Genomic DNA, 19,805 nt, shown 5'->3' with positions numbered 1-19,805 from the left:
GAAGAGACCTTGAGCCTCCAAATGTGGGATAAAGGGAACAGCTAATTTCAGTCCACGCTTCCTGAAACTTGACTAGTAGCTAGATCCAGAAACCTACCAATCAATGAGACTGGAGATTACATTACAGAACTCTCAATTTGCTCAAACCTACTTGAAGATACACTTTTCCATTCCTCCAAATAACTATCAATAAAAGGCTTTTGATAGTACATGTACTAGGCATCTATGTACTTACACACAAGTAAAATGAGATTTAATATGTATAAATAGCTCCAAATCTTCAAATGTAATTACTAACAAATGTTTTACCTTAAAAAACAAAAACAAAACCCACTGGTCATGTTCTAAGGTTTGCTAATGGTGATGACTATATAACTCTATAACAAAAAACTACTGAATTGTATACTTTAAATGGGTGAGTTTTGTGGTACATAAATTATATCTCAATAAAACTGCCATTAAAAATTTAAAAGAAAAAAACCCTATTGGTCAGCACATCCTTATGCTTCTCTTAAGTGACAATAATTTGCTGAGCAAACTGGCAGTACTTTCTACATCTTACAACTTTGGATTATAAGAATTATACAAAGCTGTATAAATCTCTACCTTGAGCACATAAGAAAAGATGCTCAAATAAAAAGAGGGAAAAAAAAGTCAAGAAATAAATTATGTCATTAATTTAATACTATGTAAAGTTCAGTAATACAAACTAGTTTTCTACTAAAATTTAAGAAAATATTTGTTTTCATGATCCCGTGGGCTAAAGATGTCAGAGTTTCCTATCTTATATTTATTTCATTTACAATCAAAATGATAAAAACAGAAAGATGATTCCATGAACTCTCTAGCAGAATCAAAGCTGAACAATCTGTATGGTGCAACAGTTTTATCTAACTCCTTCCATAGCTAAAAAACTGGAAACGGAACTTCCCTGGTGGTGCAGTGGTTAAGAATTCGCCTGCCTATGTAGGGAACCCTACATGGGTTCGAGCCCTGAGCTGGGAAGATCCCACAGGCCACGGAGCAACTAAGCCTGTACGCCACAACTACTGAGCCTGCGCTCTAGAGCCCTCAAGCCACAATTACTGAAGCCTGCACGCCTAGAGTCCGTGCTCTGCAACAAGAGAAGCCACCACAATGAGAAGCCCGCGCGCCACAACAAAGAGTAGCTCCCGCTCACCGCAACTAGAGAAAGACTGCTCACAGCAACGAAGACCCAATGCAGCTAAAAGTAACTAAATTTAAAAAAAAAAAAATTGGAAAGGGAGTTCCCTGGTGATCCAGTGGTTAGAACTCGGCGCTTTCACTGCTATGGCCCAGTTCAATCTCTGGTCGGGAACTCCCCCAAGACACGAGGCGCAGCCAAAAAAAATTGTTTGTTTTTATTTTTAAAAATAAATTAAAATGGGCTTCCCTGGTGGCGCAGTGGTTGAGAGTCCGCCTGCCAATGCAGAGGATACAGGTTCGTGCCCCGGTCCGGGAGAATCCCACATGCCGCGGAGCGGCTGCGCCCGTGAGCCATGGCCGCTGAGCCTGCGCGTCTGGAGCCTGTGCTCCACAACGGGAGAGGCCACAGCAGTGAGAGGCCCGCGTACCGCAAAAAATAAATTAATTAATTAATTAAAATTTTTTTTAATTGGAAAGGAATAGGAAATTCCCTGAGACAACTGGTGGTATTACAGGACCACTCTAAATATGTATACTTCTATTGACATTTTCTCCTCTTTTCTCATTTTCCTCACCTCATCTTTTCATCTCAGTAGCACCAATATCTCCATTTATATTAAAATAAGAGTATTAGAGTTTACAAAGCATTCTCACATAACGTGATCTTCACAACTCTATGTGATATTATTTTCCATTTATAGAAGAAATGTGGAGCTCAAAAGGTTAATGAGTTAGCAAAGTTCACAAAATTTGTAAATAATCAATGTAGAAGCCAAGTCTTCTGACTTCAAAGTTACTGCTCTACAATACATTAGCAGAGATGTCCCTCAAGATTATTTGGTATTGAAGACCAAAAAGGCTGTTGATTGCTAGTTAAGTCTTTGATTTTTAAATCATGTGCCAGTAATCCTAAACTATAAAATGTTACTTTTAATTAAAATATTTCTTCTCTTACCCAAATTCTTTCAGTATACTCTACTTTTCAAAATAATGATGCTGTTTGCTCAGTTATTCTATCCCTTATTTTTTATTTTTTATTTTTTTTATTTTTTGGTTTGGCTGCACTGCACAGCATGTGGTATCTTAGCTCCCCAACCAGAGATTGAACCCATGCCTCCTGCAGTGGAAGCGGAGAATCCTAACCACTGGACCGCCAGGGAATTCCCTCTACCCCTTCTAATTTTTTAAACTGAGCATTTAACTATCCCGAGGCTAGATTAGATAAGGGAAAGGAAGGGAAGGGGAAAGAAAGAGGCAGGGAGGGAGAAAAGAAAAAAGAAAAGGAAAGGAAAGGGAAAGAAGGGGAGAGGGGCAGGGAGAGGAGGGGAGAGGAGAAGAGGGAAGAAGAGCAAAGCAAAGCTCACCCCCCCCCCCATACAACTGACACACAGAAGAATCCTAAATACCCTGGGGAACCACTGATTTACTATCATCTGAGGATACTCACAGGGAGATACCATGATTCCCTATTAATGAAACTTCGCAAAAGTAGTGAATGAGTAGAAGGGAGACAAAGAACCGAGGAAAAGAACAAGCTGAAACTGTTCAGAGAAGGAGAGAAGGAGCCCCCTTCTCTTCCTGTTCTCAAAATGTGGTTCAAGCGCTATCTATATCAAAAAAACTTGAACAAGCATATCACTAAACTCCAGCACAGATCTGCATAATCAAAATGTCTGGGAATTGAGCCTATTAATTTGCATTTTAACAAGCCTATGGGTTATTCTTAAACTCAGTCAAGTTTGAAACTCTTCCCTCATTCATGAATCTTCTTCAATCATTAGCAGTCATGCTACCAGTTTAACTGAATTCTGTCTGCTGTCAAAGGCCTTGATGTGGCAAATACTGCTTCAAGTATTAACTAATATTAAGAAAGAAATGCTATGCCCTTACATAGATCATTTTGTCCTCTAACTATGAAACTTACCAGTATTTTTTAAAAGACTGCTATTTAAAGCATGCAGGTGGGGGATGAAGGAGTGATACAGAAGATAGGGAGGAAGGTACACAAAGAAAATATTTTTCTTGATTTTCTTTTCTTCAAAATGCGAAAAGAAATTGCTCAATATGTTCAGAAGGGGCTTCCCTGGTGGCGCAACCATTAAGAATCCACCTGCCAATGCAGGGGACACGGGTTCAAGCCCTGGTCGGGGAAGATCCCACATGCCACGGAGCAACTAAGCCCGTGCACCACAACTACTGACCCTGCGCTCTAGAGCTCGCGAGCCACAACTACTGAGCCTGCGTGCCACAACTAGTGAAGCCCGTACGCCTAGAGCCAGTGCTCCGCAACAAGAGAAGCCACTGCAATGAGAAACCCGTGCACTGCAACGAAGAGTAGCCCCCGCTCGCCGCAACTAGAGAAAGCCCGCGTGCAGCAACAAAGACCCAATGCAGCCAAAAATAAATAAAATAAATAAATAAATAAATTACTAAAAAAAATTAAAAGTTCGGAAAAAAGAACATCTGTAAATTAATACAGTATTAAATACTAGTATATATATTTTCATTCAATTATAAGAGATTGGTCATTAATTTGTATATGCTAAGAAACTGGTTATGAGCAGCAAAAATATTAATAAGTTTTCTTTCATGAAGAAGAGAAAAAGTGGTAAGAAAAATGGATATATTGTTTTTATATATTAGGCTGAATCTTATTTAAGCCTTTTAAAAAGCAACTCTCATGAATTAAGACTGAAAGATGGATTTTAAAGAAAAGATTACCATTTGGTGCAGTGGGAGGTGACCAGATACCATAATATTTTGGCAAATATTTTCGTAGCTCTAAAAGAACACCATCAGTACAATCAGCAGCATAAACCTGAAACAAACAGAAATATAATATTTGCATGTTAGTTTCTTATAATGCTTTATTTATAATTGCCCCACACATTTCTCAAATAACACACTACTGTTGAATCATAATTTATCTGGTATGAGTTTTAACTGGAAGTAAATCTGGGGGAAAAAAAAGATTACTATGTGTCTTCAATGAAAAACCATGTACTGTTCAGAGCACATTCTTCTTGGTTATGTAATTCTAGCCTTTCACTGTCCTTGAACTATTTTACAACAAAGTAAGTTATAGATAATTCTTAGCAAATGCAAAAGAATTCTTGCCCACAGACATGAAAATAAATTCTGGCCTAGAGGAGGGTCAAATGACTTCTCTCCAAACCCTCTGAAAGAGGAGAGTTTACAGTGTTCTTATGTACACTCATTCCACCTTCCCTTTAAGCCATATAAATTTGTGCTTCTTTGACTTCTCTTTTGAACCAGTTTTAAATCTGCCTAGTTCCCTCATTAAATGATGAGTTTAGCAAAATCTTTACCATGTATTTGTTTTATATCTGTAAGGAAATTGTGATTTTATCTCAAAAAAATATATCGTTTAACTCAATGCAAGTCTAACTATTATTTTGTGGGGTTTTTTGTGTTTTTTTGCGGTACGCGGGCCTCTCACTGTTGTGGCCTCTCCCGCTGCGGAGCAAAGGCTCCGGATGCGTAGGCACAGCGGCCATGGCTCACGGGCCCAACCACTCCATGGCATGTGGGATCTTCCCAGACCGGGGCACGAACCCGTGTTCCCCTGCATTGGCAGGCAGACTCTCAACCACTGCGCCACCAGGGAAACCCAAGTCTAACTACTATTGCTCATTTAATTCTTTGATTTATAACCAGTAATAATTCTAGAAAAGACTAGAAACATCCAGATATCCTGGAACTAGATTCTTAACTTTTTTCCTAGAAAAGGAGAGAAAATATTTTTGTTTTAAAAACAACTTGTAAGACATCTTATCCCATTAACTCTTGTCAAATAAGGTCTACCTAATTATCCAAAACCACTTAAGTTTACTCACGTAAAATGCTCATGAAATCTCAGTATCAGAATTCTATGTTTCACACCACATTTATGTCAAGTAGTTACATACAACATAATTCTACAGAATAAACTCAAGTATGGCAGAAACTCACCAAATATCCACATGATACATTGTATTTCCCAGGTTCCCCTATTGAAATATGAGCATAAGTGATATTAGTCACTTATGGGCCAAGGTAATTAAGAGCAGGGTGTACCTTATCATCCCTCTGTTCCTGGCACAATGAGAGTGAGGGCACAGAGTGTTCATGATGACCTAACAACAAGATGGAGGAACCAAGTATATCTCTATGTACTTACCTAAAGAAGTCTATGATATATTTATAAGTGAAAAGATAAAAACTGGAAGAGTAGAAAGGTAAACTTTCTCTTCTTACTTTAAATATTTTTTTAAAGTAGTAAGACTGGTATTTACTGCAATATGCCAAGCAAGATAACCTGAAAAGCTTTCTACCTAGAAATGTAGGATAAAATATAACAAATATTTTCTTAAACGCATAACTGAGCTCCCAAGGTTAAAAAGGAAATTCATATGGATCTAAAATAAAGAGGAAACCCAAAGTGCTAAGCTGAGCAGTGATGTTGGGCTCATAGAGGTCCACTCTGAAGGCTTGAACCAAAGGATATCTGAACTTAAGGACTTGTCATAGATGAGGATAGAGCTACTATACTGAAAAAAGGAGAGTAAATAAAGAACGTTTTGGTCAAGCTGATAGAGAAAAACAGCAAATAAACAATATCAGGAATTAAAAGGGAGTCATAACTAAACTAGCATAGCATTTTAAAAAATACTATGAAGAACTCTGCCGGGTGGGTAATTATATAAAACAAACTATAATCTGTATTTTACTATCACATTAACAAAGAAAAAATCAAGACATTTAAGAAACTGAATCATTAGTTTAAAAATACATCCCTTGGGCTTCCCTGGTGGCGCAGCGGTTGGGAGTCCGCCTGCCGATGCAGGGGACGCGGGTTCGTGCCCCGGTCCGGGAAGATCCCACATGCCGCAGAGCGGCTGGGCCCGTGAGCCATGGCCGCTGAGCCTGCGCGTCCGGAGCCTGTGCTCCGCAACGGGAGAGGCCACAACAGTGAGAGGCCTGCGTACCACAAAAAAAAAAAAAAAAAACATCCCTTGGGGAAGGGTAAGCTAGGACTAAGTGAGAGAGTAGCACTGACATATATGCACTACCAAATGTAAAGTAGATGGAAGCAGCAGCATCGCACAGGGAGATCAGCTCAGTGCTTTGTGACCACCTAGAGGGGTGGGATAGGGAGGGTGGGAGGGAGATGCAAGAGGGAGGGGATATGGGGATATATGTATACATATAGCTGATTCACTTTGTTATACAGCAGAAACTAACACAATATTGTAAAGCAATTATACTCCAATAAAGATCTTTAAATATATACACACACAAATCCCTTCCAAGCAAAGAATGAGAGAAAAAAAGATGGATGGAAAGGAGGAAAGGAAGAAAAAGACAACAGGCCACTCAGATGAATTCATAGGTTAAGTTTTATCAAGCCTTTAAGGAACAAAATCCTTATCTGATACAAATTCTTCCACAAAATAGAGAAAGAAATGCTTCTCAACTCATTTTATGATGCTAAAAGAAACTTGATATCAAAACCAGACAAGGACAATATGTGAAGAAATAATAGTCCAATCTCACTTATGAGTATAGCTGGAAAAAATCTTAAATAAAACACTAGCAAACAAAATCCAGTAATGCATATTATTAAAAAACAAATTTAAAAAGACATGTCCAAGTAGGTTTTATTTCAAAAATGAAAGGTAGTGTAATGTTAGAAATCTATTATGGCATTTACCACATTAACAGATTAAAAGAGGAAACTCATATGACCTTTTCAACAGATACAGAAAGGCAGCTGAAAAATATTCAATACCCATTCGTATTTTGAATTGTTTCTTGAAATAAAAATAGGAAGGATGTTACGTATCTTCTTCTCCTTCCCCAAGAAGCTCATATGAATCGACTGCATCAAGGGGGGTTCCTTGCCCTCTTGCCATTGTCTCTTCCTGGTACAAGAGACTGGAGGGTAGGAGAAGACTTGAGGTCAGCTTATTTACTTCTCTAGTTCCCTCCTTATCAGTTCAAGTCTTCTCATAAAGTTACCCTCCCAGAGTTCCAGCAACCACTCCCTCTCCTTGCCGATTAGGCCCAGGGATGGTATGGCATTATCTCTTGCAGGTGGCCTTAAACTCTGACTACAGTTCTTTTATTAAACTGACAGAGTGCACCATTTGTTCCTTGACAGAATCTTGACTCACAAAGAAAGCAATTTCCTTAACCTGGGGAGAAGTACCTCTCAAAAACTTGGATCGAAAGTCATACTTTAAAGGGGAAATGTTAGAAGCACTTCTACTAAATGAGAGGAAGATGCCCCCACCATTGCTTCAATTAAGCACTGAACTAAAGTCCCTGACTGCAAGGGATGCATGCGGGTTTGATCCCTGGTCGGGGAACTAAGATCCCACATGCCTCACGGTGCAGGCAAAAAACAAAAAGATTTCAGCAAGATTACTATATATAAGAACACTATACGAATATCTATTTCATTCTTGTGTATTAGCAATCATTGGAAAACTTAATTCAAAAAAATACTATTTACAATAGAAACAAAAAATAAGGTACCTAGAATAAATCCAACAAATTATGTGCAAGACTTTTGCAGAGTAAATATAAAATACTTTCCTCAAAAAGAAGCAGTGTTAGCAGTTAAAAGCATATTCTAGAGATAAGACTGCCTATGTTCAAATCCAGGGGCCATCATTAACTGTTTGAATGATCTTGGTCAAATTATTTAAACTAATTATGCCTTAGTAAAAAATGAGGATAAAAATAGTACCTAACTCACAGGTTGTTGTTAAATGAGCTAATGGTGGTAAAGCATTATAGCAGTACTTGTTTTTTGTTTTGGTTTGCATCGTGTTTTTACTTGCACTAAATTTAAGAGTTATAGTTATAAAATTCTTAGAAGAAAATATAAGCATAAACCGTCATGACCTTAAATATGACACAAAGTCTATGCTTCGAAGGACACTAACGAGAAAGTGAAAAGACAACCCAAAGAACAGGAGAAAATATTTACAAATCACATATCTGATACAGGATTTGTATCTAAAACATGGAAAAAAGGTAAAGACAACCCAATGAAAAAATGAGCAAAAGATCTAACTAGACGTTACTCCAGAGAAGATACACACATGGTCAATAAGTACATGAAAAGATGTTCAACATCATTAGCCATTAGGGAAATGAAAATCAAAACAAACCACAGTAAGATTAACACTTCACACTCACTTGAATGCCCATTAAAAAAATAATAATAATAACATGTGTTGGTGAGGATATGGAGTAACTGGAACCCTCATACATTAGTGGTAAAAATGTAAAATAGTGCAGCCACTTTGGGAAACACTTCCGACAGTTCCTCAAGTAGTTAAGTGTAGAATTACTATATGACCCAGCAATTCCACTCCTGGGTATATATCTAAAATAACTGGAAACAGGTACTCGAACAAATACTTATACATAAATGTTCATAAAGGCACTATCTACAAAAGCCAAAAGATGGAAACAATCCAAATGTTCTTCAATGGGTGAATGGATAAACAAAATGTGGTATCTAAGTATAATGGAGTATTACTCAGCCATAAAAAGGAACAGAGTACTAATGCATACCACAAACCTTAAAAACATGCTCAACAAAAGAGGCTAGACACAAAAAGTCACATATTGTGAAACTCTAATTATACGAAATACCCTGAATAGTTAAGTCCATAGAAAGCAGATTGGTGGTTGGCAGGGATTATGGGGAGGGAGGAATAGGGCATCATGGCTTAATGGGTACAGGGTTTTCTTTCATGTGATAAAAATGTTCTGTAACTAGACAGAAGTGGCAGTTGCAAGACACTGTGAATGTTCTGAAAAATACTCCTAGCACACCACTGTAAAGCAATTATACTCCAATAAAGATGGTAAATAAATAAATAAGTTTTTAAAAAAGTACTCCTAGTAATATGGTTAATTAGATGTTAAGTGCTCCCTTTCACCCTTACCCTCCTTTGGAGTTGCACAGAACACTTTAGCACATTCAAGGCTCTAAGAAATCCTGTAGTAAAAAAAACACCTATTTAAACTCAGCACTTCTGAGAAATACAGTCTCTCAGCTAAGCGTTTTTCAAAATGTAGGTCACAACCCATCAATTGAAATCAATTTAGTAGATCAAATCTTTAAAAAATGAAGTAGAATAGAAAATACAAGAATGCATCGGTAAAGATAAGCATTGTATTTCTTGAAGCTTTTGTTTCAGTCACATACACAGTATACTAAGACATGTTGTCAAATGTATTTTTTACTGAGTCATCACCAGAAGGCTATGAAAAACACTTTGAATACAACGAAACAAATCTTACCTCACTTACCATATTATAGAATTCCAGCTCTCTTGGACCCCTCGGAGGTGGCTGCAACTGTTTCAAAACTGTGCCATCTGGATGTTGCAGTATACCTACAGAACAAAAGTCACATATTTTAAAATGGTTTAAATAATAGCGTATCTTGCATCGTAGATTTGTTCCTAAAGTTACAGATAAACCACTTTCATAAATTTAAGGGATTCCTTACACTTATTTCAGAAATTTTAACATTTCAGTGCTTGTTATATGCAAAGCACCAGAACACAAATTCTAAACAGCTTGGTTTTATTGTCTCCAACCACTGTTTCCCTTGTAGCCCCCTCAGACTTTCTAATAAATGAACACATGTAAATTTTTACAGAAATTCTTCAGTGATAGACTTTCCAGGAGATGTTAATTTATAGTTAAATAAGAAGCAAGTTAAAAGCAGTAGCATAAATTGATCCCACTTTTATTAAGCAAACAAAAAAAATGTTAACAATGGTTCTATATGAATTTCCTACTTTGTAATTTTTTTGTTTCTCTCATCTGTTATAAGAAAGCAACTAAAATTTTCTCCTGATTCAGATGCACTGTGTACAGCTATACAGATAGCATGAGGGCACCTAGGCAATGGGAAAAGTGGGGGCTGAAATCAGGGGCCAAGCCTGGAGCAGGAAGAGGTAACTTTTTATAATATGTCCACTCAAAGGGAAAAACTTTTTCTAAAGTCATCACATATATATACTAGCACTGCCCCTGTCACTATGCCATGAAGATTCATTCCCAAGTTTATATGTTAAAATCTTAAATTTTCATATATTGAGATTTCATAAAATCACACTAGTTAGAACACAACATAGCTCAAATAAATCTATTTACAATTTTGGTAAAATACACCACTTAAGTTTCTATTTCTTTTGGCAATGCCAGTAATTTTTAATCATGACAAAAATGCAGAGTTTAATCAACAGAGGCAGAAAGTACCAACTTAAGAGAAACAGTAATCAAGTTTATTTGTTTTAAGTCCTAGTTATAGACTAGAAGGAAGGTAAACATTAATTCATATGGATAAGATTGGTTGGTAGAGGTTTTTGGGACTTCAAGGAGCAGTCTAATAGAGCTAAAAGTTACTAAAGAGAAATTCTATTCCCAAAGGCTGGGATGTAGAACAAGAAAGTTCTTCACTCCCATGGAAACAGACATTTTCAATAGGCTAATGAAGAATGGTAGATGTAAAAACTCCTTGATGAACTGAACTGTGGTTGTGGGGGGGCGGAATGGAGCATTCATAAGTGAGAAGAGAACCATGAAGCTTCCCTATCTTGGGGCAGACACCTCATCTGGAGACAGGTAAACCTGCCATTAGACAAATATTTTAGCAGGCAAGCAGAAATCAGCCAGACTGTAGACAACAGTGGGGGGTAGCAGGATGGATTAGAGACAATAGTCCTAACACAAAAATAGATTGCTTGGTCCAGCAATTCTCCCACACTACTCACTCTGCAAAACACCCACTCCAAGTTTTCAGAGAAAGCAGACATGGAGTAGAAGATAGTAATACCAGGCATTCTCCCAGTGAATGAATTCCAGGATCTAAAAGTAAACCAATAGTACCTTATACTGCAGCCAAATACCTCACAGCCAAAAGACAGTCATGATAAGAAAGGAAGCATCTTGGAAGGCTGAACCAATACCAGGTGAACTGAATCTAAGACTGCAGTCCACACCCGCTCAATTAAATTCAAGGGGGAATATGATTTATCAGCCCCTCACCCTAAACAGAGGGAAGGGCTTATACTCTATGTGGAGCAAAACAAAACAAAACAAAAAATAGTACACTTCAGGGGACTTCGGTGGTCCAGTGGTAAAGAATCTGCCTTCCAATGCAGGGGCTGTGGGTTCAATCCCTGTTCGGGGAACTAAGATCCCACATGCCGTGGGGCAACTAAGCCCTCGAGCCACAACTACAGAGCCCCCGTGCTCTGGAGCCCGTGTGCCACAACCAGAGAGAGAAAACCCACACGCCACAACTAGAAAGAAGCCCACCCGCCACAGCCAAAAATAAAGATAAAGAATAATAACCTTTAAAAAATAATAATAAATAAATAAATATTCCAAAATGAGTAAATACACTGATGTCTGGGGAGACAGAGTTCTCTGTGAGAAAAAAGGGAGATATAGAACAGGGGGAGGTAAAGAACACTGAGATATTAACTTTTAATTACAGGTATGAATATGAACTCTTTTTGCAGTACGCGGGCCTCTCACTGTTGTGGCCTCTCCCGTCGTGGAGCACAGGCTCCAGACGCGCAGGCTCAGCGGCCATGGTTCTCAGGCCCAGCCGCTCCGCGCGGCATGTGGGATCTTCCCGGACCGGGTCACGAACCCGTGTCCCCTGCATCAGCAGGCGGACTCTCAACCACTGTGCCACCAGGGAAGCCCTGAACTCTAATTTTTAAGAATATGAAATTATTTATTTCTTAATCTAGTCTGCTGAAAGGACAAACAGCAACCACACTAAAGGAGCAAAGAATACACCTGTTGCCCAGATCCTGGTTTTTAAATACCATTTACCCCCAAAGGAACCAGGTTCTTGAAGAAAATAGTGGTTCATTCTAGGACTGGGACAGGGAAAGTACAAGATGAACATGGGACATCTTTTTATGCCACAATGTGAGAAAATGCTTTAAAAGAAAATATGGAAATGTTAAAAAGGCACAGGAGGGACTTTCCTGGTGATTCAGTGGATAAGACAGCCAAAATAAATAAATATTTAAAAAAAAAAAAAAGGCACAGGAGCCAGCTTGAAGAAGCTCCCACTGCCGAAATCTGGGACAACTGAGCATCAAAATAAGTAGCAACAATAATGGATTAAGACCCATTCACTGAAGTTTGAAAAATCCATTACTCCAACCTACTAATTAAAGAAAGAGAGAGAGATAGAGACAGAGGAGGGAAATCTATATTCCTTATAGAAGAATGCCAAAAAACCCAAAAACCAAAATAGTGGCTTCCCTAGCAGCCCAGTGGTTAAGACTCTGCGCTTCCACTGCAGGGGGCACAGGTTTGATCCCTGTCCTGGAACTAAGATCCTGCCTGCCATGCTGTGCAGCCAAAAAAGAAGAATGACAACTAACATGTAGCAGGAATAAGAGAGTTAGAACATTACCATTTTCCAACTAACAGTAATTAGTGAGTTGGTCAAATATCATCAATGGGTGCTTACAACATTTGATGAAAACTTTGACAAGAAACGTGATATTTTAACAGTCTCAAAATATTCCTCTCAAATTATTTACCTACAATAGGAAAAATAAAACTTCACGGTGGAAAAATCTGGCAATATCATTTAATCAGGTGATCAGTTATTGGGTTGGCCAAAAGATTCGTTTGGTTTTTTCCGTAAGCTGACTCTAGTAGCACTTAGCTGTCTTTAACTTCATTCGAAACAATTTTGTTAGATTATATTGTGACAGCTGTCATATCAGCATGGATTAAAAAAACACATCAAAATTGGTGAATTTTTGTGTAGCCATTTTAATATTGAAGATGGAAGAAAAAAGCAACATTTTTGGCATATTATGCTTTATTATTCCAAGAAAGGTAAAAATGCAACTGAAATGCAAATAAAGATTTGTGCAGTGTATGGAGAAGGTTCTGTCACTGATCAAACGTGCCAAAAGTGGTTTACAAAGTTTCATGATGGCGATTTCTCACTGGACGATGCTCCACGGTCGGGTAGACCAGTTGAAATTGATGGTGATTAATCAAATCGAGACATTAATTGAGAACAATCGACGTTATACCACGTGGTGGATAGCCGACATACTCAAAATATACAAATCAAGGGTTGAAAATCATTTGCGCCAGCTTGGTTATGTTAATCGCTTTGATGTTTGGATTCCACATAAATTAAGCAGAAAAAAACCTTCTTTCCACATGCGATTCTCTACTTAAACATAACGAAAACGTTCTGCTTTTAAAACAAATTGTTATGGGTGATGAAACATGGATACTGTACAATAATGTGTAACTGAAGAGACTGTGGGGCAAGCAAAATGAAGCACCACCAACCACACCAAAGGCTGGTCTTTATCCAAAGAAGGTGATGTTGTGTATATGGTGGGATTGGAAGGGAGTCCTCTATTATGAGCTCCTTCCGGAAAACCAAACGATTAATCACAAGAAGTACTGCTCCCAATTAGACCAACTGAAAGCAGCACTCGATGAAAAGCATCTGGAATTAGTCAACAGAAAACACATAATCTTCCATCAGGATAATGCAAAACCGCATGTTTCTTTGATGACCAGGCCAAAACTGTTACAGCTTGGCTGGGAAGTTCTGATTCATCCGCCGTATTCACCAGACATTGCATCTTTGGATTTCCATTTATTTCGTTCTTTACAAAATTCTCTTAATAGGAAAAATTTCAATTCCCTGGAAGGCTGTAAAAGTCACCTGGAACAGTTCTTTGCTCAAAAAGATAAAAAGTCTTGGGAAGATGGAATTATGAAGCCTGAAAAATGGCGGAAGGTTATTAGAAGAATATGGTGAATACAATGCTCAATAAAGTTCTTGGTGAAAATGAATAATGTGTCTTTTATTTTTCCTTAAAAACCAAAGGAACTTTTTGGTCATCCCAATATATCACCAGCAATGCAACTGACATCCTGTGCTTTATGATATGATGCTTCAAGAAAACAACATAATTCATAAGTATTCTTACCAAAAATACATTCATCTGATTCTAAGCATGAGGAAATAATTAGACAAACTTAAAGAATATTCTAAAAAGCCATATGCCTATACTCTTCAAATATTTCATAGTTATGAAACATAAAGAAAAATTTAAAAACTGCTCCATATGACAGGCAACTAAAGGCTCATAACAACTAAATGTAATGTATATAGCCTTAGAAGGGGAAAAACTGTTATAAAGAATATTAGGGGAAAATTGCTATAAAGAATACTATAGGAATAATGGCAAAAGCCAAATGGAAATATTCTGGAATTGATAATTTTACCATGGTTAGGTAAGAAAATATTCTTATTTTTAGAAGATACACAATTATTTAGAGGAAAGGGGTCATGATGCCTGCAATTTTTTTAAAATGGTTCTGCAAAATCATTACCATATGCAGAGAGTAATAAAGCAAATGTGGCAAAACATTAATAATAGGTAAATCTAGATGAATGGTAATATATTCATTCATTCATTCAGTTCATTGTACTATACTTGCAACTTTTCTAAGTTTGAAATGTTCCCACACATACAAATTCTTTAAAAAGAAAGGATGATTTACAGTAGCATCAAATACCTAGGGAAAATCTAGTGTAAGACCTTTACACTGAAAACTATGTCTAAGAGAATTAAAGAAGGCCTAAATAAATGGAGAGATAGACCATATTCAAATACTGGAAGACTCAGGATTATAAAGAAATCAAATCTCATCAAAGCAATCTATAGATTCAAAGCAGACACAAAATCTTATCAGGTTTCTTGGGGAAAATGACTAGTTGATTTAAAATCTATACAGAAATGCAAAGGGCCAGAAATCAAGATAATCTTGAAAAAGAAAGTGGGATGTTTATTCTACCATACATCAAGACTTATTATACAGCAGCTTAAATTAAGACAATGAGGTATTATTGCTAGGATAAACAAATCAGTGAAACAAAAGTCCAAAAGGAAATTCAAGAAATTGAAATAACTGGGGAATATGCACAATACATTACAAATGAGCTGTAAAAAAACAATGAGGAAGCACTCTATGAACTGATAATACTGATTTCTAGGAGATATTGTTAAGTTTAAAAAGCAACGTCCAAAACAGTATATACAGCATATCACTTTTTGTGTCAGAAAGAAGGGAAAATGAGAAAACTTACAGAGATCTGCTTATTTCTGCAACAAGAAACTCAGAAACAATAAATCAGAAAACAATGAAATTGGTTAACTACAAGGGATGCTGAGAAATGGGATGGAGTGATAAGGAATAGAGTGACACTTCTGATATACCTTTTTGTAAAGTTCTGACTTTTGGAAGCATAGTAATTTTATAACCATTCAAAAATATTGATATATCACTGAAGGAAGGGAACTGAATTTAAACAGAAACAAATGAATCCAACTGTATTTCGAATGAATAATATTACCATTGAGAAGAGGGGGTTAAAAATAACCACACACACACAAAAAATTCTAATCCAAATAACCTTTGAAGAGTTTCCAACCACATACCTTCAGTAAAAGGGAATCTCATCTTGCACTCTTTATTCTAGGTTTGTTTTCTAGAGTAGTATGGGTATAGAAATCCTGAAGATTATAGGATTAAGAAAAAGTTAATATTGCTGGGAGCCAGGTTCTCACTGAGGCAAACAGGAAACAAATTTAGAATCAGGAAAAGGAAAAAAACTCTGTGGAGTTGGAATGAAACTGTAAGTATCAGTATGTACTTATGATTTCTAAAATATTTATACATACTTTTTAGTTACGTGTATTGAAAAGACCTGGAAGCAATGACGCCCTAGTGGCAATGAGCAAACCTGCACCCAGATCTTGGTTTCTAAATACCATTTCCCACTAAAAATGAACGAGGGCTCCTTAGAGAAAATGGCTGGTTCCAGAGCTGGGAAGGGAAGGCACGAGATAAGGCAAAAATAACTTGTGACAGAAAAGAAGTAGGTGCTCCCAATTGGCCAAATCTAGGACAATTTGGACAACAAAATAAACAAGTTCTATAATGGGTTATGACACTTTATAAAATAAGAATCCACGACTCCAAAGTGATCATAAAAAAGAACACATGGGCTTCCCTGGTGGAGCAGTGGTTGAGAGTCCGCCTGCCGATGCAGGGGACACGGTTTCGTGCCCCAGTCCGGGAAGATCCCACATGCCGCGAAGCGGCTGGGCCCGTGAGCCATGGTCGCTGAGCCTGCGCGTCCGGAGCCTGTGCTCCGCAAAGAGAGAGGCCACAACAGTGAGAAGCCTGCGTACCGCAAAAAAAAAAAAAAAAAAAGAACACGTATGCATAGTAGTAATGGAGGGCTATCTCTTTTTTTTTTCCTTTTCTTACAAAGTCAACTATACTTCAATAAATAAAATATTGACTATATTCCCTGTGTTGTACATTACATCCTTGTAACTTATTTTATACCTCATAGTTTGTACCTCTTAATCCCCTTCACCTATTTTGCTCCTCCCACTGCCCCTCCCCTCTAGTAACCATTAGTTTGTTCTCTGTATCTGTGAGTGGAAGGCTTTTTTTTTTCTTCCTATCTGAGGGCTATTTCTTACAACAGAATGCTGACTGTTAAAATAGAGGGAGTGGTAGAATTGGAAAAATCACAATTTTTCAACTATCAGAGTAAAGGCTGCTTCAGGCAAGAATCATCAATAGATGTCTAATCTAGGGGTAAAATATGAGGACCCCAATATCTGCATGATCTTAAAGCATCTCTCACCACACTTGGACCAGATGATCAAGTTAATATCACTAATAATGGGCAGATAGACATTGTGGACTTTAGACGTGACACCCTAAGAAGGACAGACTTTTATAATGTTCCAGCCAGAAATGTATCACCTGAATCTCATCATAAGAACCCATCAGAAATCCAAATTAAACAATATTTTATAAAATAGCCTGTAGTCTTCAAAATTGATAATATCATAAAAAAAAAAGAAAGGCTGAGAAACTTACAAATTAAAGAATTCCAAGAGACATGACAACTAAATGCAACAAATGGTCCTGGACTAGTTCCTATGCCGAAAAAAACAAATACGATAAAAGACATTGTTGGAAGAGTTGACAAAAGCAGAATATGGACTACAGATTAAAGCATTGTATCATGGTTAAACTTTCCATATTTGATAAATGTGCTGTGGTTACAGAAATACACACTAAAGTACATTCTTAGGAGATACTCGCTGAGATATTACTCGTGTAAAGGGGCATGATATATACAACCTACTTTCAAATAGTTCAGAAAAAGACAAATTATGTATCAATATATAGAGAGACCTAACTTCAAGGAACAAGTTAACTAACAATTTAATGGGGAAAAAGGCACGCAACTGACACATCATTAACCCCTAATTTTGAAAAAGAGAAAAGGAGTAGGTAAAGATCAAAGTAGTGGGAAATGTTCTTTGGGAAATAACATACATTCAATCTCATCCATTTTCAGAAATCCTTGTTTGAGTGGTTTTCTACAAGCACAATACACGGTGGGAAAAAAAGTGCTCTGAAGCAGGACCCTTGGTTTCCAGATTCTACACACAGTAGCTTTGTGACTTTAGGCTTGTCACTTAAACCAGCCTTGGCTTCAGTTACCTCGCCTAAAAATGTCAGTATTATCTTACCAGCCTAAACTGGAATCATCTTACCAGCACAAACCAAATTGTCAGGTCTAAGATCTGCATGACTCACATACGCCTCCATCTGATTCTCCAAGTAATCATGGCCTAAGAACCAGTGTAAGCTAGGTGAATCCCAGTTTCTAAACCGAACTTTTACATCACCAAGAGAATAAAAAGGCCCTGGATTGTGCTTTAAACGCCGTGACTCAAAAAATGTACTACACAGGCCATGACACAATCTTATAAAGATGATCAAGAATAACTGATTGTCTTATCTGTGTACCACCCTAATACAATAGTAGGGTGTATTTCCTACCGTGAATCCGAGTTTCAGCATTCCTGAAACCACGCCTCCCGGAGAAATCCAGGAGATATCAGAAAAACCTCTCAAGGGGGCGCGGAGAGAGATCCCGGATAAACATCCCGGATAAACCAGGACAAGCTTCCAAAACCAAAACCAAAACCCAAGCAAACAAACATTCTAAAACAAAAAACAAAAAACACTTGTTTCGTCCCCTCCAGCTATGCAGCTGCACCCAAAAGAGAAGCACTAGATTAGCATCATATGCATTTCATTCCTTTTCTTTTGCAATACTAGCTGCCCGCCTATAATAAACAGACCTTGTGCTCAGGGGAGAATTTACTTCCCCGTCCAGTAAAAACGAAGTTCCTTATTTTCACTAACAACGAAAGCCGTCTTCAATCAATACCCACCCTCCCTGGGGAGAGCAGACACTCCTCTCCCCGCCACCTCCTGCTGCCCGTCTGACGCCCCACACCCCAGAAATCGTCCCACTTTTCGAGCCCCTGCTGCACGGGTCGCGAGGCTCTGGGGGAAAGCGGAAGAGACCGGGGGTGCGGCGTACACACCCGGAGGGGCGTCCGGCACGGCCAGCGAGCCCCAGGCTACCTCGGCCGGCCCGGGGCTCGCGAAGGCGGAAGGGGTGCGGCGAGCTCCGCGCCACCCCCACTTACCCACTTTGTCCTTCCCGTACATGTGCCCGGCCACCTGATGCGAGAGGGGCACGCAGCCGTTGAGGAAGCGGAGCCTGCCGCCCGCCGGCTTCAGGGTGCCCTCGCGGGAGGTCTCGCCCGCCGGTGGGGTCCGCATTTCTGGCGGGCCGGGCGCCTCAAGCCGGAGAGGGGATGGCGGCTCCGTTGCCATAACGGAGAGCTGAAGCGGCAGCAGCAGCGAGAGCAGCGAAGAAAATAAGGCGGAGGGAGGGGACGCCGGAGAACCCGGGGGTCGCTCAGGCTCGGCCGCGAGGAGGCCCGGGGGTTCCTGCGGCTGGTGCCCTCTGTGGCCCAAGGAGGGGGCCCATGACACCGCGAAGGCGCGGGCTCGCCCTGCCCAACTCTCGGCGGAGCGCGCCTCTCGGCTCCCGTTGCTCAGCCGCCGCAGCCGCCGACCCGGGCGCTGCCCAGGAGACTGACCCCAGCGGATGAGCGGCGTCGGCTGTGGCGCCCCGCGCTCCCTGGGGCCTTGACGGCGACGGCGGCCCCACCTCCCGTGCCCCCGCCCCCTCCCGCCGTCCTCCAGTCCCCTTAGCTGCCGCGCGCGCGTCAGCGCCGCCGGCACCGCCGCCTCAGCCGCGAGCTTCCTACTGCGCGACCCGCGGCCGCCGCCGCTACTGAGCATGCCCAGAGGCCGCCAGACGGGACCCCCGCGGCAGGGCGCGCGCTCGGCGCTGCCGGGGCGAGCGGAAGGCGACCTGGATGAGGCGACCAAGCTCGCGACTCTTCTCATTCCCACCTGGTTGGCCTTACGGTTCTGCCAGGGCTGGTGTGCCTTCATTCAGTGCGTGCTTCAGCGCTTCCCGGAGTTAAGCTCAAAGACATCAGGGGCTCCCAGTTGTGAGGGGCAGTCAGTCACGCGTTAGGAGAGTTGGGAGGCAGTAGCGGTGCCCAGGGAGGCTTGGAAGACCACCCTTTAACTGCAATCACCTCCCTCCTCCAACTCCCACC

At 39.7% G+C, this 19,805-nt stretch overlaps 1 protein-coding gene across 5 annotated transcripts in view; it reads right to left on the bottom strand.

Annotated features, from left to right (window-relative positions):
• The window catches only part of IPMK (inositol polyphosphate multikinase), a 41,577-nt gene extending 22,258 nt beyond the window's left edge, over window positions 1-19,319 (bottom strand). For 2 of the 5 annotated variants that reach the window (XM_032607252.1, XM_032607254.1), the window contains exons 1-3: window positions 18,816-19,319; window positions 9,493-9,587; window positions 3,889-3,985 (exon numbers count right to left, since the gene is read on the bottom strand). In XM_032607252.1, the coding sequence (XP_032463143.1) occupies window positions 3,889-3,985; window positions 9,493-9,587; window positions 18,816-19,005 (382 nt within the window). In that variant the 5' untranslated portion in view covers window positions 19,006-19,319. Of the gene's footprint in view, window positions 1-3,888; window positions 3,986-9,492; window positions 9,588-17,181; window positions 17,242-18,815 lie in introns of all 5 variants that reach the window. The other 3 variants (XM_032607253.1, XM_032607255.1, XM_032607251.1) reach the window with 2 other exon arrangements.
• Between the last annotated feature and the right edge of the window lie 486 nt (window positions 19,320-19,805).

The sequence above is a fragment of the Phocoena sinus genome, chromosome 16, assembly GCF_008692025.1.
Source record: "Phocoena sinus isolate mPhoSin1 chromosome 16, mPhoSin1.pri, whole genome shotgun sequence".
Taxonomy (NCBI): Eukaryota; Metazoa; Chordata; class Mammalia; order Artiodactyla; family Phocoenidae; genus Phocoena; species Phocoena sinus.
This window is presented reverse-complemented; position numbering and strand designations above follow the sequence as displayed.